This window comes from Lissotriton helveticus, chromosome 12 (assembly GCF_964261635.1).
Source record: "Lissotriton helveticus chromosome 12, aLisHel1.1, whole genome shotgun sequence".
Classification (NCBI taxonomy): Eukaryota; Metazoa; Chordata; class Amphibia; order Caudata; family Salamandridae; genus Lissotriton; species Lissotriton helveticus.
The window spans coordinates 450,842,431-450,865,881 of NC_136073.1; the positions used below are offsets into that span (position 1 = coordinate 450,842,431).

Sequence of the window (23,451 nt, forward strand, 5' to 3'; positions counted from 1 at the left end):
CATTTTCGAACCCACAAATTGGAAACATCTCAACCAGCAAACTGCTTTTGATATGCAAGGAAGTTTAGAAGGCTGACCTATGGTTCACTGTACCGTTTTATTGGTATGTGCTTGCATCATAACAGTTATGGTCCACAATAATACTAATATCATAATATGCAGACCAATACAAAGACTCGGACTCTCACAGTAAAATAAGCTAGCTTCTCTCATCTGGTTAAATCCATTGGAGAGTCTGTCTTTGGCTCTTCAGGTCCAGTCTGCAGCTTACTGCATTCTGCAGTAGACACATAGCATGCCATTCCCTCTGCTGACCCATTGAGTGTTGTATGCCCTTTGCAGCTGTGGATAACCCAGTATTACCAGCCAACCAAATTAGAATGGCAAGTGACTATCTTGCAGGCTCTGGAGGACTATTTGAAACTGATGGATTAAAGCTGAAGTAGTTATTAGATCAAGTGAGGAGTGTTATAACTGCAGATCCTCATCTACAGTAATTTCATCTTCATGGTTGTGCCTCAATCATTGATAAGGTCATTGTTTAACTGTAGTCCTGCAATCTCTGCATTAGAGCCCACGAAGAGTACCTGGGGTTTCAGTGGTCCTTGTAAAGGATTCCTAGGAGAAAGTCAACTATCTTTAATCCCTACCTCGAGGTTCATCATTGTGCAGCCACCTTCACATGAACTAAGCCCTTACGTTCGGCTACATTCCCTGGAGCATACAGATAATAGGCCATCCAGTGGTGAGAGAGTCAGAAAGTCTGATAAGTAACTTTAATCTTGAATGCTCCAGGGGTGCTGATGATTTTGGTTGGTATTGCATGTTACCTCTAATAATTCACCTTGTTAAAGGGACTGATCATGCATGCTTAGATTCTTCTCCCATGAGCAATTTGCAAAGTCCCAGGGAGGGTGAGGTTTATGATATAGTTATGGTTGCACTTTTCTGTTGAGGGGGCACCTGTGTTCCTGCCATTCTACTCCCCATCTCCAATGGGGAAATTAGGAAGAGAAGTATAATCATAGATTTGAATTTAAACTACCATTCCTCCATACAAATGTAGTGTTCAAAGGACCTAATATCCAGCTATACATGGCAAATAAGGCTCTCCCATTCCTGCAAACAAACTACTGAAATCAGTTGATCATATCCCTGCCAAGACCTATTTGGACTACAGTATCAGAAAGAAATTCGCAGACTGCAATACTTACCAATCAGGGTGCCAAAATAGTAGCCAAATTGAAAAAAACATGACCCTATGAAACCTTACTTCTAAGCACTTCCTTCTCTCCAGGTGGAATCCATCATTCTATTCAATATCCTCTTAAGTATTCGCAAGGCATTTTGGAGGAATGGTACGTAATAACTGTAGAACCTGGCACATTACCAAATACTACCCAAGGACCTCTGCTGAGCTTACTCCTGAGCCAACTGCAAGTTCAAATGGCTGCATCATTGGAGCTCGTTCTTGAGAATACAGGGTTCTAAACTCTGAAATACTCTTGGGACATCTCAGAGAACACATGAAAACTACCTTCTCTTCAGAACACTCCTGAGAACGGATCTACTTAAACAATCTTTTGTCTAAGAAGTGGGACCCCAAGATGCAATGTTTGATGGTCAGAAAGGCACAGTATTCTAAGACTAGCTTTACTCCATCCACTGGCGACTAACATCATACTGTTTCCACCCTGTGCCAACCCATGCCCTGCCCACTGCTAACATCCCAGCTGTCATGAAAATGGGAAGTCACTTGGTGCGTTGACATTCATAGGTCAATAGTTGAAGAATTTGTCTTTTTTTTAGACTCTGCATAGCATGAAAAGAAGGTATGTTGAACATTTAAGACCTCAGTAGCCAGCTTGACACTGACCTATGGTTTTACATCTGTGATGCCTGTCTGTCCCTCTAGTGTTTGCTTGTTTTGGGGTTTTTATGTAGCAACCCTACTCTGTAGTGTCTCAGCAGTAAGAGCTATGTACATAGGACGAGAAGAAGAGAGTAACAATGGTGGAGAAGTGTATGTTTTTGCAGCATGGACATTTATGGACTCAAATGATGACCATTATTCAGCTATTCAGTGGTTGGGTCCAAAATTGTCTCCTTGTTATATCTCTTCTCTCTTTTTATTTAATTTTTGCTTGGGTGTCATTGACCATTTGGGCTTATGCCCCTTTTTGTGTGCTGTCACACATGTGCTTCAGAAACCTGAGGAAGAAGAAACTGCATTGAGGAAGTTGATCTTCCATCGAAAGTTACCTTTGCGGCAAGAGGGATTACACCGGTTGAGAGAGAGCGAAAAAATAACAGAAAACCACCGGAGGTGAGAAGACACACTCGCAACGAAACCACGTGGTCAGAGAATGAAAAAGTGACATGGAGCATGCCCCCTTGAGGTTTTAAGTGTCATCAGAGGTGTGCAACCTCCACCTCCCAAAGGACCACAGCTCAGATGGTTTGCTCAAAGCTCTTGCCAAAGATCATCCGAGCAATACAAAATCAGAGGTGGGCGCATTACTCCACGGCTTCACCACACGGAAAATAGGAGTCTTTAAAAGACCTAGGATTGCCGACCAAGAAGGAAGATACACTTGAGGACACAGAGGAGGTCCAAGGAGTTGAAATGGGGCTCAAAAACATAGTCCAGATACCATCAGGAAAAGGGCACAAAAAGATGCTGGGAGATGATATCAAACAGAACGTAAATCCTCAGGGTTGATTGGTGATCAAACCAGAAGTTTTGGACTCTAAACACCAAAAATGGAAGCAACTTCAAAAACGTTGATGCCGGAGGGCAAGATGAGGCTGAAAGAGCAACACTGGGCCAAGAACCACGACCGGAAAGACAGGAGAATCAGAGGAACTTGAAACTCCCCTGAGCCGCAGAAGGAAATGACAGATGGTATCTTCGAATTCGAACCACAGACACAAGAGCAGGAATGCTCACAGATGTGATAATAAATAGATGAGTGGCAGGACATCTACACTGACTCTCCAGATGAAGGGGTAGATTCTTACTCATCTAGACTTTCACCACCAGAGTAAATCATTGCATACAATGCAGGTATTAAGAGAGATGCATCTACATATGGGGTGCAACTAGAAGATGAACAGATAGAAGCGCGCGTCCTTTCTAGAGGCACTGCTGCTGGATAAGAAGAGGAACCAATTCCTCCCAATGTTACTCAGTGTTCTCTACCAGGGCTGAGAGCCTTTCAAGGAGCCTTCTGTAATGAAGGTTACAACCCCAAGGGTGAAAAAGAAGTACCATGTTTCATCACAAAGGATCCACACTACATTAGGGAAAACATGCCGGCTGACTGCCTCATTGTGGATACAGCACGTAAGAAAGCTAATACTGCAACTTTGGCAGACCCTCCTCCTGGAAAGCAACAGTGTGAACATGGTAGGAAGAAAGATGGAGATGCCTGCATCAACTTTGTAGCATAAAGCCAATGTGAACCCTGCTTAAGAGGTATACCCACCAACAATGGGATGAGATCGAAGAACTCATGCAAAACTCACCAGAAGAGTTTAACAAAAGGGCGAATAATGTGCTGCAGAAAGGCAAGTTCATTTCCAAAAAAGCCTCAAATAGGAATTGAATGCAGAAAATGCAGCCAGTAGGCCGCTATGCTCTACTACCACCCTGAGCAGACACGCTTGGCTGAGGATTTCTGGGTTTAAGCAAGCAGTCCAGTCAGCAATAATAAACATGCTACTTACGGAGGACAGCTTTTTGGAGAGACAGTTGATGAAGCTCTGCAGTATATGAAGAACGACAACCAGGCTGCCAAGGCCATGGAAGCCATCACTACAAGAGACCATTCAGAGGAGACATGGCTAAAGAAAAAGAGCATCTACAAAAGGAGCCATGCACACATATGGCCTTCCTCCAACAACGCAGCAACACAACAACACCACCTCAATGGCAATAGAGTGCAATTACAAGACAGCCCTTTTGCTGACGTAGAAGTGCAAGATGAGGGACCCCTCAGGGAGGACCCAGGCAAACAAGTGACGGTGCACAGAGTACCCTCTTACACAGGTCGCCAGTAGGAGAAAAAAATGAGAGGACTTCTAAAGGAATGGAGAAAGATCACCTCTGACAAATGGGTACTAAGTATTATGAGATATGGTTATTACATAGAGTTTGCAAAGCCACCTCCCACAATGCCACAGAAAAAGAAGATAATCAAAAGGAATGAACAACCTCACCTATGACATGAAGTAGAAGATCTGTTAAGCAAACAAGTTATAGAGTTACTATCACCAAGGAATAGACTGAAAGGGGTTTACTCAAATTATTTCCTAATACGAAAACCAGACAAGACTTTCAATATTTGCTCTAAAGAACACTGAGCCAGTCAATAAAAACACACATATTCAAGATGTCATTCCCCTTATATGGAAAGAGAACTAAATAGCACCATAGACTTCAAGGACTCTTACCTTCACATAGCAATAAATAAGCCACGCCGAAAATTCCTAAGGTTCTTAGTGGACAAAAACACTACCAATTTGTGATAAAATTAGCACCATGGCTATTTACAAGATGCCTAGCAATGGTGGGAAAGTACCTCAGATGAAGGGGAATGCACGTCTACCCATGCCTGGAGGGCTGGCCTGATAAAAGCAGGTACATACAACCAATGCAAGGACAACATCAACAAGGTCATAAGGACATTTTAATACTAGGATTCTCAATCAACTACAAAAAAATCATTGCCAAAACCAGATCGGAAGAAGACCTTTCTAGTAGCAGTCCTAAATTCATAAAACACAAGAGCCTTACCAGTGAGCAAGAGGTGGCATGATGGCTTCCTCCATTCCACTAGCACCAGACGCAAGGTTACACAAGAGACCAATACAAGAATGTCTCCAACAAAAGCAGTTACAGACAGCCGGGAATTCGGACAATTTAGTGGCTATTAAAGACAAGTTAAGAAGGTAAAGCAGTGGTGGAATGTAGGGAAAAACTTTAAGTCAACAACTCAGTGACCCATCACAATGTACACATCGCACACAGGGGTACTCACATGCACAAAGTCAATATCGGGGTTCGATGGGACCCCGAAGAAGCGGTACAATACATTAATGTTTTGGAGCTGAAGACTTTCTTTCTATCTTTCTAGTTCTGAAAGTTTTCCAGAAACATCTAATGGGAAGGACAGTACTAGTTCAAATGGCCAATACACCAGCAATGTTCTACTGGTACAAGCGGGGGGAAAAAGTCACTTTCACTATCAAAACTAGCCTAAGAGATATAGAGTTGGGCCATAGAAAACAGGATATCGTTGGACAGCGATACTCCTACCTGGGGAACTAAACACTTAAGCAGACAGGCTTAGCAGACAAGCAAACACTATACACATGAGGGGAACTAAAGTAAAACGTACTGGTGACAATCTTCCAGAGGTGGGGAACACCACAGGTAGACCTCTCTGCAACTCAGAAGAATGCGATATGCGAAGCTTCACATCTAGGTGTTACTATTCAAAAGCACTTAGGAATGCCCTGATGATAAAATGGTCATGGAGATTTGCCTATGCTTTTCTGTTCTTAAATCTAATGGCAATATCTCATGGACAATTCATATGACTCCCAACGTATCAGAATCTGTTGACAATACAGGAAGGGGAAGTATGGCACCCAAAGCAGATACCCTTAGTTTGACAGTATGGCTCCTGAGGACATATATTTTGAGCACCTTAACCTACTGAAAATAGCAGTGAAAATTTTGATAGAAGCACGGCGACTGACTACAAGAAGATGTTACAACAACCAGTGGAAGATATTTTTACACTTGAGCAACAAGGAAGGAGACCACAGAGATTGGACACACAATTCCACTGTGATTGGATACCTGACCCACATGCTGGATAAGCGACTCTCCTACACGTCACTGATGGGGTACCTAGCATCGATTGTAGCATACACAAGAGGGGTATGAGGGAGAAATTTCTTCACCACACATGATAAAGTGATTTCTAGAGGGAGCGAAAAAGATATGTCCCCCCAAGAAGCATGCCCCTGCCACCTTGGAACCTGAATGTGATGCTTGCTCAACTAATCATAGCTCCTTTTGAACTATTGCAAGCTGCATAAAAAATAAAGGTCCTATCTCTAAAACACAGCCTTTTTTAATTGCCATCACTTCCCTAAGAAGGGTTAGCGACATACAGGGGCTCACCACACAAGAACCGTATCTGTGTAAACACAAGGACACAGTGGTGATGAGAACAAGCCCAAGGTTCATACCAAAGGTGGTTACTAAATTCCATGTTAATCAGGCCATCCCCTTACCGGCTTTTTTCCATCATCCCAAGACCCAGGCAGAGAAGACACTTCATACGCTGGATGTACGAAGAGCAATAATATACTACCTGGAAAGGACAAAACCCATCAGGACAGGAGAACAATTCTTCGAGTCCTGCACACCCAAGGAAAGGTTTTCCTATCACCAAAGGAACTTTCGCAAGATGGATGGTACAGACAACGCAGTACTGTCACAAGACAAGAGGAGCAACACTCAAAGAAATACCACAGGCACATTGAGGGAGGAATGAAGGCACAACACTTGCCTTCATGGTAAGCGTGGTACTGATATATATATATATATATATATCAGCCACATGGTCATCAGTAGACACTTTCCCAAAGCATTACTATCTGGCCATCCAAGTCAACAAGGAGGCAGACGTTGGATGAAGAATGCTAAAATATTTGTTTGTAAACACATTCCAAAGGACCCAGCCTAGCCACAGGACAGAATTCTGCTACATAATCAACACACATACAAACATTACAGGGTATGAGGCGTACCCGATGGGGAGGGAGCAATATCACACTGCAAAATCTACACAGAACCCTGCATTGCCAATAATTAAAATTAATTTTAAAAGAACACAATATACACATTAATCTAGTGTGTTCGAGTATTTTATCTCACTCTTATTTCAAAACATTTTGTCACAGTTATGTTATTCAGTTATTGGCAATCTTATCTTTCCAAATACAAACACAAATATATAAATACATAAATCAGTATACACAAGTAACAAGACCTAAATCAAACAACACAAAAATGAAGATCCAGAACCTGTTGATGTCAGGGAGTTATAAATGATGACTCTAAATATATACTCTCAACATTCAGTGTACCCCTATTATCACATGGGGTTTAATTACGGACGCAACCAGTAGAAGGCAGATAAATGCACAGCATGTGAATTTAGAAAATGCTTCAAAGTGCAAACCTACTCCTACAGGTAAGTAAACATTTAGGACCAGATGTACATAGGTAAATGTTTGCGATTACCAAATAGCAAATTTTTGCTATTCGCTATTTGGTAATTGCAAACAGCAATGTACAAATGTGTGTTTAACAATTCCCAGTGGGGTCACAAATAGACCTACTTTATTAATGTTCATGAGGTAGGTCTCGATCTGTGACCCATTGGGAATCGCAAAAACCACAGGGGTGGTGGCCTGCAGACTACCATGTCTGTGATCGCTTTTCAATAAAGTATTACAAAGCAAAGCAATGCAGACCATTTTCCTTAAAGGAAAACGGGATACGTTTCAAAAAGAAAAAGAAAAAGTTTTCTTTACATTTTTTTAAGAGTAGGCAGTGGTCCTTGGGACCACTGCCTGCACTTAAGTGTGATTTTACAAGCATTCTCAAAGGGGAATGGGTCTCTTAGGGACCACTTCCCATTTGTGCATGGGTTACCAGCTACTTGAAGTAAGTGGTAAAATTTGAATGCATTTCGGTCACAAAACATTCACACATACCACTGCGAATCGATATTAGGAAGGGATGCCCTCAACATGCACCTTTCTAATACCTAATCACAATTTGTGATTTGTTAATTGGTTAACGAATCGCAATAGGGCTTTGTAAATTAAAAATGCTTTTTTGCTGTCTCAAATGGCCTGTTTCTGTGAATCGGGTAGTTTGCAACCTCAAAATAGCTTTGTACATCTGACCCTTAATTTCATTTGAGAGTGTAATAGTATGGTTGCCTAGAGCACCATGAAACAAAGCAGAGCTAAATATTAGTCTTTCCTGGTATTTCTTGCAAAAAGGACTGCACACCAAGCACATACACCATGATTAGTGGTGTTGGGAGGAAATCTCCTTGCATCAAAGTCCATAGCAGAATTCAATTTGCAAGGTATGTATTATACAAAACCAGATACAGAGCACAATTTCGTATAACACAACTAAATCCTTTAAAATGCCATTCAGAGAACTATTATTCCTTCCTATTATTTGACATACAGAGAAGTCATAACATTGTATAAAGATAGAATGAGAAGATGGGTAAAGACCATTAATACCATTACATTGCATAACTTGAAAATCTACTGCACAGTTGGCCTCATGGTGTTGTCCTACCCATTGCTACTTCTACACTACCTTTCCTAACCCTTTCCACTTTGTATACTCTTAATGCACAGTCACTTACCCTTCAAGGCAGTTTCAAGTATCCATCACGCTTGTTATAAAAGAATGTGCCTTTTCTTTATCCCTGAACTTTCTCTGATGACCCCAAGCTGTCTTCTGCTATACTAGCATGTCTTGCTCATGGCAGTTTGAGGAAGCTCGGTCTCATTCGGTTATCCACGGAACATAACCAGAACTCTTTTTCTTCCAGCTTGATGAAACTCTTGCCCTTGTTAGACGAATAGAGAGGACAGGAGTAGCTGCCATCGCAGTCCACGGAAGGTAAATGTGTTCAACGGAAGAAAATAAAATAGAGCGTGTGTTTTTTTGTTACGTGTTTAGACGTCATGGTCTGGTGTTTACAATAGTAAATGGGGAACTGTAAATTGGAATGGCTCATGTCTTAGCTTTGTCTTTACTTTTCTTTTATATGACTGTAGATAAAATAACTGTAAAAACCTTGAGGAAAGATACTGTTGTTTTCCAGAGGTAATGCCTGCTTCTAGATTTTGAGTTAGTATATCATTTCAATAGAATGGTGACATGTCTATTCACATGTTTAACCAATGTAGAGTAAAACTAAATTCTGATGGATACTTCTTTTTTAAGTTCAAGAAAATTTTATTTGATAATAACAAGAGAGAAAACCAGGTGTCAAGACAGAGTACAATGTGATATCAAGGCAAAGATTCTGAGCAGAATATTACGAGCATACAAATGTAAGCATTATAATAAAAGAAATCTGGGTAAAAAAGAAAACACGGTAATCAGAAAACATGAAAGGCATAAAAACATTAGAAAGAAGTAAAACAAAAGGATACGATGAAGGATAAGTGGAATGTATCGAGCAACTAAGGAGGTTTAGGAACTTCCTGTTGTGGAGGCAGAGGATGAAACAAGCGTTTACTACATGAATCCAGATAAAGTGTGACGGGAGTCCATAAGTCCATGCGTTTAGTAGCCATACATAACGGGAAAACATGAGCAGTATCAAGTCTATGGTTATGGCATACATTAAACCACCATGCCTTGAAGGAAATTTTGGAAAAGTCTTTCCAGTTGACCGTTATTTGTTGGAAGGCAGCGGCAAGTAATAGATCAACAATCTGAGGCTTCAGATCAACGTCATCCCAGCAGGGGGAAAGGCTACCCATAAAAACATGTGTGTGGGAAAAAGGGATAGTAGTGTGGAAAATTATTTAATTTGAGCCCAAACCTGTAGCCAAAAATTACGAACATGAATGCATAAAAATAGCATATGAAATAAATTAGCTTGTGGTGACGAACAAGACCAGCACGTGTGGGGAGTGCTAGGAAAGCGTTTGTGAAGGTCAGAGGGTGTGAAGAGAAGTCTATTGTAAATAAAAAATAAAGTTTGAGTGAGGGTCGCTGCTCTGGAGGATTTGCGAAGTTTGGTCCAGATTTTGTCCCAGAAGGAAACCGACCAAGAGATAGATAAGTCATGCTCCCAGGATTCTTCCACTTTAGATTTGGGTCTTGGAATCGCGCCAGCATGAAGGTACTTGTAGATAGCAGCAGCCTTTGGTGCAGTGCGTAAAAAGGAATGAAGTGTGGAAGTGGGAGTAGATGAAGGAGGAGGAGGGCTAGGCAGGGAGAGGTCAGTGTATTTCGTTAGGACTGTGTCTTTAAGCAATTGGTATTTGCGTGCAAAGGAAGTGGGTAGGTCATAGAGGGAGCGAAGGGTGTCAAAAGATAAGAAAGAGGAGTGAGAAAAAAGTTGGGAAATCCACTGAAGACCTCGAGTATGCCAAGTTTTCCAGAAAAAGGGTCTGGCACGTATGAGTAAGGACGTGTTATGCCAGATGGGGGAAGAGAGGAAAGCAGCAACTGTAAAAGGAGGTGAGTGGGTGGAAGAGAGGAGTAATTTAGTGGTGAACTTATGAATCGGAGTAGAGATAGAAGTGGGTTTACGAGAAAAGGAGAGGTATTCAGCAAAGGAGAAGGGAGAAAGAAGGAGACGCTCAAGTTTGGTCCATAGAGGGCTTGAGGTGTCAGGGTCCTGTAGCCAAAAAGAGGCTTGCCGCAATTGGAACGCCTTGTGGTAGGCTGGGAAGTCAGGAAAGTTAACCCCGCCTTCTGACTTAGTACGAATCAGACGTACTAGAGACATTCTTGGCTTCTTTTTATTCCAAAGAAAGGCCGTTAGAATGGAGTTGATTTTCTTGAAAAATTTGGAGGGAACAGGGACCGGAATATTGGAGAGGGTGTAAAGAACAATAGGAGACAACATCATTTTTATGGTGTCAAGGCGACCCCACCAGGATAAGTAAAGGGGATGCCACTTGGATGTGAGATCCGTTAATTTTTGAATGCATTTGGACATGCACAGGGAAACAGTGTCTGGGATGGTAGGGGTAATATGCAATCCCAGGTATTTGATACTAGAAGGTTTCCACATGAAGTTAGAGGCGGCAAAGTCGGGTTTAAAGGTGAATTTAGTCAAGGGGAGGATCTCGCATTTATCATTATTGAGTTTATAGCCAGATATTTGAGAATAAGCACGAACTTCATTAAGAAAGGCAGGAATGGAAACGGAGGGATTGGAGATAAATAGCAAAATGTCGTCTGCATAAGCAGCTAGTTTGATATGGGAATCAGACAATTGAAAACCATGGATAGAGGGATGTTGACGGAGTTTGGAGAGGAAGGGTTCTAGGGCCAGGTTAAAGAGAAAGGGAGATAGGGGACAACCTTGGCGGACACCTCTTTGTAAATCAAAAAAAGAAGATATTTGGCCATTGGCACAAACCGCTGCGCGGGGGCGAGAATAGAGTAGTGAAATTAAGGATATAAAAATAGGGCCGAAACCAAACCAGCGGAGGGTATGAAAGAGATAAGTCCATTCAACCCTATCAAATGCCTTTTCGGCATCCAGGGCAATGGCCGCAAGGGGATGGGGTAAAAGGCGAGATTGAGAGAGAACATTGAAGAGGAGTCTGGTGTTGTCAGTGATGTAACGACCTTTGACAAAACCCGACTGTTCCTCGCCCAAGAGATCAGGAAGAAGAAGGTCGAGACGCGCCGCAAGAGATTTTGCAAAAATTTTATAGTCAATATTGACCAAGGAGATTGGTCTGTAATTCTTGCAGTGTTGAGGATCTTTCCCCTCCTTGGGTATGAGGCAGATATGGGCGTCTGAAAAAGAGCCTGAGGAGGAACCCAGGGAAAGGAAGGTGCCAATAAGGGAATGGAGTCTAGGGATAAGGAGTTTTGAAAAGTGGAGAAAAAATTCTACTGTGAAGCCGTCCGGCCCAGGGGCCTTGTCTTTCTGGAGGGTTTGAAGGGCTTTGAGTAGTTCATTTTGGGATATATCGAATTCTAAGTGAGAGAGGTCAAGTGGAAAGTGGGATGGTTTTTGAATGGAGGAGAAAAATGTGTCTAGAGAGTGGGAAGAAGGCTGAGTTTCAGAAGAATACAAGGTCTTGTAGAAGGTAGAGAATTCAGTGAGGATGTCTGCGTCTGTGTGTTTGAGATTTGAGTCGGCATCGTAGATGGAGTCAATATTCAATTTGTTGTGTTTGACCTTGAGATAGTTGGCTAAGATCTTGCCTGCCTTATTTTTGCCTCCATAGAACCTGGCACTGGATTTCAATAGGTATAGGGAGGCGTCGTCCGTAGATTTTTTATTAAATTTCATCTTAGCATTAACCAGGGCGGTTAAAGTTTGCTGCGAGCGGGAAGTAAAGTAAGAATGCTCCAATTTCTTAATATCCAGAAGGATAGCCTTAGTAAAAGTGCGAGCAGCTCTGCGTTTGTTAGCAAGGAAGCCAATGATAAAATCCCTGGCCGCCGCTTTAAAGGCATCCCAAATGGTGTGCTTGGGGACAGGGGAGGAATCATTTAGAAGGAAAAATTCATGAGAGAAGGAAGTGAAGGAAGTAGTGAATTTAGGATCTAGAAGGAGCGAATTGTTGAAACGCCACCGTTTGGGGCCTGTTGAGTTGGGTAAAATGTCCAATTGAACTAATGTGGGGGCATGGTCAGAAAGTAAAATTGGACCAATTTCCGCATGAGTAAGAGTTTGGGCAATGTTGTGGGTAACAAAAACATAATCAATTCGGGATTGGGAATGGTGGCATGGAGAGTAGAAAGTAAATTCCTGAAGGTCAGGGTTACAGAGACGCCAAGCATCTGTGAGTTTGTGTTGGGAAATAGCTTGAGAGAAGGACTTATGAGATTTGTTGGGGATGAAGTGTGCTTTGGAGTTCCTATCGAGAAAGGGATCTAGGGGCTGATTGCAATCTCCTGCCAATATAAAATTATCATCAATGAATCTGGTGATATGCTGGGAGAATGAGTGCCAAAAAGTGGGATCACCAGTGGTAGGGGCATAGACATTTAGGAGAGAAATTGGAACATTCTTGATAGATAGTTTGGCATATGTCCATCGGCCATCAGCATCCGATTCTTGAGCAAGCAGGGAATGAGAGAGAGCCTTGTGACATAAAATAGCAACACCATTACGTTTACCATCCCCAGGAGAGTAATAAACATCGCCTACCCAACTTCTCTTCAATTTAACAGATTCCTCAGCAGACAGATGAGTTTCTTGCAAAAAAGCAATATCCACATTCAAACGTGCAAGGTGAGACAGAATCCTCTGACGTTTGATGGGGGAATTAACGCCCTTAACATTCCATGTAAGTACTTTCAAAGACATATCAAATAAGAAAAGAGAAAAATGGTATGAGAGAGAAAGAAGATGCAATAGGAACCCAGAAGAAGAAGAAAACCAGAGAGAGCGAAAAAGCCCATAAAAGGCACTCCAGTAGAGTGAGAAATAGAAGAGTGGTGAAAAAGAAAAAAGAGCGAAGGAGAGAGAGGTAGTATCAGTTGAGATAAGAGAGATGAGAGGGTAGACCATGAATCAACAAGAATGATAAAAAGGAGTTGACAAGAAAAAAGTTGTCGAGAGAGAAGAAAGGGAGACACCTGTGGTATAAAGGAAACTAGTGAACGTGAAAGAGAAAAAAGCAGAATAAGGAAAGTAAACATTCGGGAGAAAAGGGAAAGCATACTTACGGAGGACGGAGGTGGGGAGGAGTGATCACCAGGGAGAGGAGACGAGAGAGAAATAAGTGAGGGGGGAACGCCAGGCAGAGGAAACAAGCGTCCAATGCAAACGAACCAACAAGTCGAGGGGAAAACGCCATACGTATAATAAACCTGCGAAAGAGAGGGAGGGAAAACATAAATGAGTGAGACAAAAGAAGGAAGAAGAAAACGGCACAACGGCGATAGATAAGAAGATGTATAGGAACAGGGTGAAGAAGAGAGAAAAGAAACAAAACAACGATGCGCATGAAATAATACATAGAGGCACTAAAGTAAATGACCTGTCCATCCAACAGGGATGGAAAAAAGGTAGGAAAGAGGCAGGGGAAAACAGAGACATTAAAAATAGCGGAGTGTTTAGGAAAGGCAAACCGTTAAACAGCAACCATCAAATAGAAAACATGGAGCTCAGGGAAGATAAGGAAACATATAAAACAGGATTCACGGAGGAAAAGCTGATGAGGCACTAGAGAAGTCCATGTCAGACGACTGTGCAGCATTCAAAAAACTTCGGAGGCGTACAGGATCCTCGTAGGTCGTGGTCTTGTTGTTGTAAGTCACTCTGAACAGACAAGGATGGAAAAGACCGTATCTGGCTCCAATAGCTCGCAACTCGGGACGCATATCCAAGAAGGCTTTGCGGCGACTAGCTGTGGCTCTGGCATAATCTTGCGCAAAGAAGAGATTGGATCCTGACCATTGAAGACGAGGTGAGGCACGGGCCGCTGAGATGACTTTAAGAAGGTCAGTGTATTCAAGGAAGTACATGATGATACCTCTCGGCCGTGAAGAGGAAGAGGGAGTAGAGGGAAGGCGGCCCAGCCTATGTGCTCGCTGGATGTTGAGCGAAGTGCCCTCAGGCAGATGAAGAAGTGTGGGTAGAAAGGATTTGAAGAAGGCAATGGGATCATTCCCCTCGCAATTCTCTGCCAGGCCGTAGAGACGAAGGTTGTTGCGTCTATTTCGATTTTCCAACTCCTCAACCTGTTTTTGGAGAGAGGAAATCTGAGACTGCATGTGGGAGACTTTGGAGGATGACTCTTGAAGAGAAGTCAAGGAATGTTCCACTGTTGAAACTCTTGCATCCATTTGAGACCAGTTATCGGTGAGAACCTGCAATTTTGAATTAGTGTCCTCCATGAAAGGTTTAAGAGCACGGATTTCCTCCAATAAGAGCTCCATAGAGACAGTCGAGGTTGATCCAGTTGGCGATGGCGGAGCTTGTTTAAGTCGTTTCATCGTAGCTTTTCCTGGAGGCTGGACAGGCCGCTCTGTACTAGACTGCGACATCTGATCAGCGAGCGTCTGAGAGGCTTCAAGGTGCGCCAGAGCAGAGAAAACCTTTGAGTTTTTAATAAATACACGCCGTGGAGCTTTAGGAGTGCGAGAAATTGCCTTTTTTTCCATGGAAAGGAGGTAGTGGCAAGAAGAAAGGAAGTCCAGTAGTAATCACTGTAGGCCCGCAGGCAGCTGTAAGCGTGTGCAGGAGTTTTGACAAGAAGATGGCAAACAGGTGCTCAGGGAAGAGAAGGCCACCTGCGCCCAATGCAGGAACGCCCAGTCTTTAAGCAACTGAATGGGATAACAACCAGGTCGCTGAAAAAGTTAGTACATCGATGGTAGGGGCAGAGAAGCACCTCGGCGTGTAGGCAAAGAAAAATGACACGGCATGGTGTGGAAGAAGTCCATCAGGAGAGGAACATCAGAAGGGAATAAGAGCATGTAGAAAAAAAAAAAAAACACATGCAGAAACAATGGGTAAAACAGCCAAAGTTGTAAGTCTCTATGAGAAGAAGAGCGTGATGAAGTGAGACGCTGTTAATGAAGAGGAGACTGCGTTGACATACGCATGCAAGTTGCTGAGGTGAGAGCATCAGACATCTAAAATGGCCGCCCAGAAGAAGCAAATGTGAGGAAAACTTGCTGAGACCTTGTGTGAAGAGAAGGTGCCATCAGGTATAGGTCAACGATATTAGTGGCAAGATGCAAAAAGTCGGCTCACCATGCGCACCCGCTGTCTGGAGGAGCTCCGTGGTACGGTCTCATGGTGACGAGCAGAAGCGCCGCAATGCGCGAAGGCTGAATTCAAAATGGCGGGCGCGACTCTCGGTCAGCCGCGTCCACTACAAAGGTGCGAAAATGAGCATTCCGCATCGAATTGACGCCGCCTTCAGGAGCTCGCTGGTGTCTGAATGCTCCGGTTCACAGAGAGCCGCCCAGCAGGTAGAAATAATGGGAGTAAGAAGGCGAAAACCCCCGCGGACGTGGAGCGCTCACATCAGAGCCGCCGTCTCCGCCCTGATGGATACTTCTAAACCCAGATTCCATAAATTTAGAATATTCCCAGGTGCCAGAATGGATCTGCACATTTTCTTATCAGTGCTCCTGCATGCCGCTAAGCTTCGTTCCACTCCAGGAGTGACAGAATAGAGCCGCATATAAGCGTGACTCCTGTGTACTGATGTCAGTTTTTTTCTTTCCACATCTTTGAATGCAGATCTGGAGCTCTGCTCACTTTCAGCGGTTTCACTGTTTTCTTTCAAAATACTATTCAAATGTGCAAGGGAATGATGTCCCCACCAAAGACTGCAGGGTTCTCACCATACTATGACTGTCAGAAGCAGTGTTGCTGGCCGTCTCAGTACATTAGTGGTTTCCAAACTTTTTCGACTCGCAGCTCCCTTGACCCATTGGCCAATGCCTGTCGCTCCCCAATGTTACTTTTTTTGGAGGTTGGGGGGGGGGAGGATGGGGGGAGGGGGGACATTTAAGCTTGGCCTCTAGAGTACTTAAATTGTTCTCCCTGAAAATAATTGGGATGCATGTAGGCCCCATTGCCAAAGTGTTTCTGCACCTGAAGAATATTTGCATGCACTTCCATTTCTACCAATGTCATACGTGCCAACACACCTTTCTCAGCAGGGTGACTCATGATTTTTTAAACCACATAGAGCTTTATTGTTGCTGTCTCCTCCCTAAAATTGCTCCAAATCAAAGCCAGCCAAATAAACTCCTGTTTTTTTTTTTTTTTAAACATCCCTCTTTCTTGCTTCTAAATGTTGCCATTATGCTGTATATGGTGTTTTACTTCCCTGTGCTCAAGGAGAGGGCAGACCTGTCTGAAAATGTGTGTGTACTGAAAGAAATGTGTACTGGTAGTACCTATGGTTCAAGTACAAGTGTTAATACTTAATAATACTTAATATGTTTAATAGACAGGACAACTGTACTTTCCTGATAACTTGCATTGGTGTAAAATATATTTGGAGAAAAACGAAACTATTAACTAGTCTAACAAAATTAATCGGGCATCTTCCGCGTACTTTAGGAGTGTTGGAACGTGGAGATCCAGTGAAATATGGAGGTCATCTCCCTGGACATGCCATCAATTACACACTACGTTTATAGCTTTAGGCATGTCACTTACAAATCATCGACATCATGCGTTTAAGTCTAATTAGTTTAACTGAAGCCAACAGACCCTTCAACATTAAATGCATTAACGTTCTTGGTGCTAGGCTCCCCTGGATAGGTATGACAGCTCCCCAGGAAGCCACGGCGCACAGTTTGAGAACCACTGCAGTACACGACTGCAGGTTGCGTGAGGAATGTGCTCTTTTGCACCTGAAGGTGAATCAGGACTGTGAAGCAGAGCTATACATTACCGAAATTGTAAAAAGACACAATCTTCTTGTAAGTCTTGTGGGCCCCAAATATCTCTGGGCCTGCTTGCCACTGGCACATAGCATAATAAAATTCCAATTGGTCATTGCAGTACACCATATCTTTGAGCCATTTTTCTGCTGTAGGAACTGTTTTCCCTTTCCCAGATGTAGGCCACTTAACGCTTTGCCAAAAGCAAGAGATACAAAGCACCGCAAGTCCTTCGTTATTGCTATGGCGCATCCCACTAAGGCTATGTTGGGGATGATTATAAGGCTCACCAAACATATAAGAAATCCATCCAAACACTGAATCCCAGTACACCATAACACGTGCACAGTACCAGACTCGGGTGCATGAGGTTCACAGCCGGAGCTCTGCATGTACGACAGGAGGAGCCCAATATGCCAAACACCTGGTGACACTCAGGGTGTTGTGATATAGTTAATGCAAATATTTAAAGTGGATAATGCACAGTCTACCTTTAAGGGGCCGCCCTCTTAGTTGCTCACTAAAATTTGTCCATCTTTATCATTGAGCAGCACCTCTAGGTCAGCCTCCCATTGCATTCTGGACTTCGGCCGGGCAATCGGGGCCTCTGTTTGTATTGGAAAGTACAGTGTTGTGACCAAGTGTCTGCTAGATAAATTGTCGATTAGTAGTCCAGGTGCCTTGCCAGCCTGGGTCTCCTGCAGAAAGGAAGGGTATTTAGTTCTATACACAGCTCGGAGCCTCAGGTACACAAATATATTCAGTACTGAATGGGTCCCCTCGCCAGGCAGTCAAGGAATCCACTGTTTTGGAAAATGTCCCCTGCCTTGTGCACTCCCTAGGTTAATTAGTTCTACACAGAGCACAGAACCTCAGGTATACAAATTTATCTAGCACTGAACATGCCCCCCGCCCTCCCCACCCAGGCGGTCAAGGAATTCACTGTTTTAGAAAATGTCCTCCGTCTTGTGTACCCTCCACTCTTGGAGTCTACGCATTGCCTGGTCTCTTCGGTGAGTTGTACAAATGGGTAGTGGGTAGTGAACTGGGGAGTACAGTGTCAAGTGCTTCAGGTGTTGTCGGATTCTATCCCAGGCCCACACCGTGAAGTTCACTGTGTTTATTTCTGTATGGCTTGCTATGGGGGCGTGACCTACCATTGAGTGTGGTTAATGCGGATGTGCCGTGTCTCATTCCCCTACCATATGCGTCATATAGCGGCAAGGATGCAGCCACAAGTGGGCGAATTGCGCCTGCTTACAATTGTAATATAGTACAAAATCAGGGGCACCCAGCCCGCCCTGTGAATGTGTTAGGGTGAGCAACTCCCAGCAAATTCTGACCTGCTTCCTGGCCCACGGCAGGTATATCATCAGGGATCGAAGTGTCTTATATAATGCTTGTGTCAATATTATGGGGACATTGTGGAATAGGTAAAGTAATTTGGTTAGTACCACCATTTTCATTATGGTGGGGGCAACCCCACCTCCCCACCCCCCACACCCTATCTGGCGACATTAGCCTCAAGTTTGGAAATCACTACACCATAATTCTCTGCGGCGATAGTAGCTTTGCCCCGACTAATCCAGGCTCCAAGATACTTCAACAACATCGTGGATAGTCCAGGGCACATATCGGGGTGCTGGAGTTAGAGGAAACTCAGTGGACTTATTCCAGTTAATTGAGATACCTGAGAGCATCCCAAATAGGAAAAACCTCATAACCATGGGGACCAAATTGTGAGCCAGCTTTCAAAGGTAGAGTGTGAAGTCATCGCATAAAGGGTGATGTTTAGATTCTGTGACGAGAAGTTCAGGTCCCTGACCATGTGCAACTGACGAATCGCAGTCGTCAGCAGCTCCGATGCTAGTTTTTACAGAATAGGGGAGAACCAGCAAACCTGATGCATGCCCCTCCCATCCTGCAGGGGTATGACAAGAGACCACTTATTCTAGCCCTGGTGGTAGCCTCCTGTCATAGGAGCTTAATTCAACTCATGAACCCCAGGGGAAATCCCATTCTCGACAGGCCCACAAGTAGGAATGCCCTTTCAATGAGTCAAACACCTTGGTTGCGTCAAGGAAGACCACCATTGTGTCTGAGTTCAGCTTGAGCTAGTGTAGATCAGCAAAAAGAGTTCGATGGTTGTGGGATGTAGATCTACCAGGGATAAAACCCACCCAGTCTGGTAAGACCAGGTTCAGAAGAAGCAATAATATTTTATTACTCCGCACTTTTCCAAGTATTTTTACATTGACCTTGAGGGGGATAGTGGGTTTTTACGAGTCGCTTCGCAGTGAGGGCTTACTCCTCTTAAGTGGGGTAATAATCATGGCCTCCTTGAAGAGGGGAGGGAGCCCTTCCTGACCGCCTCATTGTATACCTAAAGTAGTGTGGAGCCAGTTAGGATGAGTACGTTTTGTAAAGTTCTGTTGGAGCCCATCATCGCCCGGTGCCTTAAAAGTAGACAGACTTGAGATGACTTCCATGATCTCGCCTAGAGTGAGGGGTTCCACAAGGAATTGGTGCTGGGCCCCTCAAGCAATACCAGCGCAATACAAACAAATACGCTAGGTAATCAGCCAGATTCCAAGTTGTGCGGGATGTATACAGGGCTGTATGGGACTGTACAAACTCCTCCAGTATATCCTTCGCATCATATACTGTCTTGCCCATCTCTCTCTCCATTTGGAATATGTTTTGGGGTGTATGATCTCAGTGCGGCAGCCTGGCTAATTTCCTGCTCTGCCCTTCTGCCTCGCCACCTAGCGGTTGTAAATTTGTGGAGATGCATCATTTCTTGGCTAGCTGTCTCCATGAAATCTCCCAGTTTGTCATGGATGTTATCCATCGTCTGGGCATACATCTCACCCCGTTCTTTCGACTCTAAGTTTAATCTCTTCCTTCATTCTATCGAGGCACTCACTGTGCTTTCCGATAGCCGTATTTAATAGCGATGCATACGCCACAGAGGTAGGCCTTAAAGGTCTCCAGACAGTGCCAACCAAGTCAACCAAATTATCATTTATGCTGAAAACATCTGTGATCTCCTGTCTGAGGTCGTCACAGAATACAGTATCTAGTAAAGCGGCAGGGTTCAGTTTCCATGTAATTGCACGGTATGGGGTAACTCGAGCTCTAATTTGACTGGGCATGATCGGAAAATGTGCAGGGAAGATAGTCTGCTATTTTCGCCCAAGTGCATATGTCACTGGACTCAAGCCAATAATCTGATGTCGCACAGGAACCATGGGTGGAGGACACTTGTTCTTTTCGCAAGGGTGTGGTGCCGCAGGTGCCGTATGTCAATTAAACCCTCAATTTAAACAGTATGTCAATTAAACATCCTGGGACCGAAACCGGTCCCAGGATGCTTGTTTCCGGTCCAGGGAAGACATGGCTTGGCAGTTCGGGCTGGACTGTTCCCATGAGGCACAGGGTCGGACTGATTTGCATATAGCCATGTCTGAACTGGGGTGGCCGAGTGAGCTAAAGAATGGTGATGGATTAAACCCAGATCACTTGACTGGGGGTTTGTGTTTGATTTGCTCAAGCGCTCCGTCCATCATCCCCTTTTGTATCGCTTTGTTCGCCCTAAGTGTGGCAGGGTATGCTCAGACGTGAGTCCCTTGCTTACTTGGCCACTGGATTCAAGATAGCCTGGCTGATGAGGATTATGAATCCGAACCCGGTCCCAGGATGCTTGTTTCCGGTCCAGGGAAGACATGGCTTGGCAGTTCGGGCTGGACTGTTCCCATGAGGCACAGGGTCAGACTGATTTGCATATAGCCATGTCTGAACTGGGGTGGCCGAGTGAGCTAAAGAATGGTGATGGATTAAACCCAGATCAGTTGACTGGGGGTGAGTGTTTGATTTGCTCAAGCGCTCCGTCCATCATCCCCTTTTGTATCGCTTTGTTTGCCCTAAGTGTGGCAGGGTATGCTCAGACGTGAGTCCCTTGCTCACTTGGCCACTGGATTCAAGATAGCCTGGCTGATGAGGATTATGAATCCGAAACCGGTCCCAGGATGCTTGTTTCCGGTCCAGGGAAGACATGGCTTGGCAGTTCGGGCTGAACTGTTCCCATGAGGCACAGGGTCCGACTGATTTGCATATAGCCATGTCTGAACTGGGGTGGCCGAGTGAGCTAAAGAATGGTGATGGATTGAACCCAGATCAGTTGACTGGGGGTGAGTGTTTGATTTGCTCAAGCGCTCCGTCCATCATCCCCTTTTGTATTGCTTTGTTCGCCCTAAGTGTGGCAGGGTATGCTCAGACGTGAGTCCCTTGCTCACTTGGCCACTGGACTCAAGATAGCCTGGCTGATGAGGATTATGAATCCGAAACCGGTCCCAGGATGCTTGTTTCCGGTCCAGGGAAGACATGGCTTGGCAGTTCAGGCTGGACTGTTCTCATGAGGCACAGGGTCAGACTGATTTGCATATAGCCATGTCTGAACTGGGGTGGCCGAGTGAGCTAAAGAATGGTGATGGATTAAACCCAGATCAGTTGACTGGGGGTGAGTGTTTGATTGCTCAAGCGCTCCGTCCATCATCCCCTTTTGTATCGCTTTGTTCGCCCTAAGTGTGGCAGGGTATGCTCAGACGTGAGTCCCTTGCTCACTTGGCCACTGGATTCAAGATAGCCTGGCTGATGAGGATTATGAATCCGAAACCGGTCCCAGGATGCTTGTTTCCGGTCCAGGGAAGACATGGCTTGGCAGTTCGGGCTGGACTGTTCCCATGAGGCACAGGGTCAGACTGATTTGCATATAGCCATGTCTGAACTGGGGTGGCCGAGTGAGCTAAAGAATGGTGATGGATTAAACCCAGATCAGTTGACTGGGGGTGAGTGTTTGATTTGCTCAAGCGCTCCGTCCATCATCCCCTTTTGTATCGCTTTGTTTGCCCTAAGTGTGGCAGGGTATGCTCAGACGTGAGTCCCTTGCTCACTTGGCCACTGGATTCAAGATAGCCTGGCAGATGAGGATTATGAATCCGAAACCGGTCCCAGGATGCTTGTTTCCGGTCCAGGGAAGACATGGCTTGGCAGTTCGGGCTGGACTGTTCCCATGAGGCACAGGGTCAGACTGATTTGCATATAGCCATGTCTGAACTGGGGTGGCCGAGTGAGCTAAAGAATGGTGATGGATTAAACCCAGATCAGTTGACTGGGGGTGAGTGTTTGATTTGCTCAAGCGCTCCGTCCATCATCCCCTTTTGTATCGCGTAATAGGGTCGCAGCATCAGCGCCATGTGAGCGACTGGTGGTGTTGAGCAGTCAGAATAATTGAGTACTAAATTTCAATTCCTCCCAGTAGGATGCTTTGATTGGACAAGAGCAAGGATATAACCTGAACCTGTGTTAGAAATTCAGTCTCATCAGTTTTGGGTCCATAGATGTTTATAATAGTGAAATGTTTATGATGTATCAGAGCCTCGACGATGATATAGTGTAACTGGGCTTCAATGGCCTCGTGTAGAAGCCGAAAGGGTTTCCTGTGCTTAGCTAATAGCTTTACTCCTCTTGCATAAGAGGACTATGAGGCTAGGGCCCTATAGCTGCACCATTTGGTAATGATAGGGGGATCCACCACGGCTCCCAAGTGAGTCTCCTGCAGTAGTGCTATATTTACTTTTTGCTGCTCAAGGTAAGCTATGATTTGCTAGGTCTTGCGGGGGTTGTTGAGACCGCGCATATTCCACGTTACTAATGTAAGCTCTGATCCACCAATAGGCCTTCTCTGTTAGTTTGTCTGTGTCATACCTATTGTTTGTCTGGTGTTCTGGCCTGTGCGAGTGTAATGAGTCCAAGAGCCATGCCCCAGTGTAGAGATAGAGTTGTGCAATATGCCAATGGGCTAACTACATGTCTGTCAGTCTTGTCTCCCTCTCAACTGTAGACCTAGACCTCAACATAGCACCCACTGACAATTCCCAACCCACCATTTAAACTTCTCCCATTTCACCCACATCCAAACTCCAACAGGTACTCGTAACCGGCTCAAACAGAGTAGTATCAGCATGTAGATTAATCAGAGGGTAGCACAGAGTGCCGACCATACAACTCAGCCACGAGGGGGCTAGCGCCCAATGAATGTTGTTGAAAAGAAATTGTTTATCGCCCACAGACAATTATGAAACTGTCCATTGGACCACCATGTAGTGGTCTATGGTGTTAAGTGTTCTTTGGCCCAAGGGTTCCGTTTGCGGATCCAGCGGTCTCATGTAAGCAGCTCCTCCTTTCAAGGTGGCACAGGCCATCAC

The 23,451-nt window shown here is 44.4% G+C and overlaps 1 protein-coding gene across 3 annotated transcripts in view; it reads left to right on the top strand.

The window, feature by feature from the left end:
* The window catches only part of DUS2 (dihydrouridine synthase 2), a 507,948-nt gene that overhangs the window by 264,236 nt on the left and 220,261 nt on the right, over positions 1-23,451 (top strand). For all 3 annotated transcript variants that reach the window (XM_078669057.1, XM_078669059.1, XM_078669058.1), the window contains exon 9: positions 8,667-8,737. In XM_078669057.1, the coding sequence (XP_078525183.1) occupies positions 8,667-8,737 (71 nt within the window). The remainder of the gene's footprint in view (positions 1-8,666; positions 8,738-23,451) is intronic.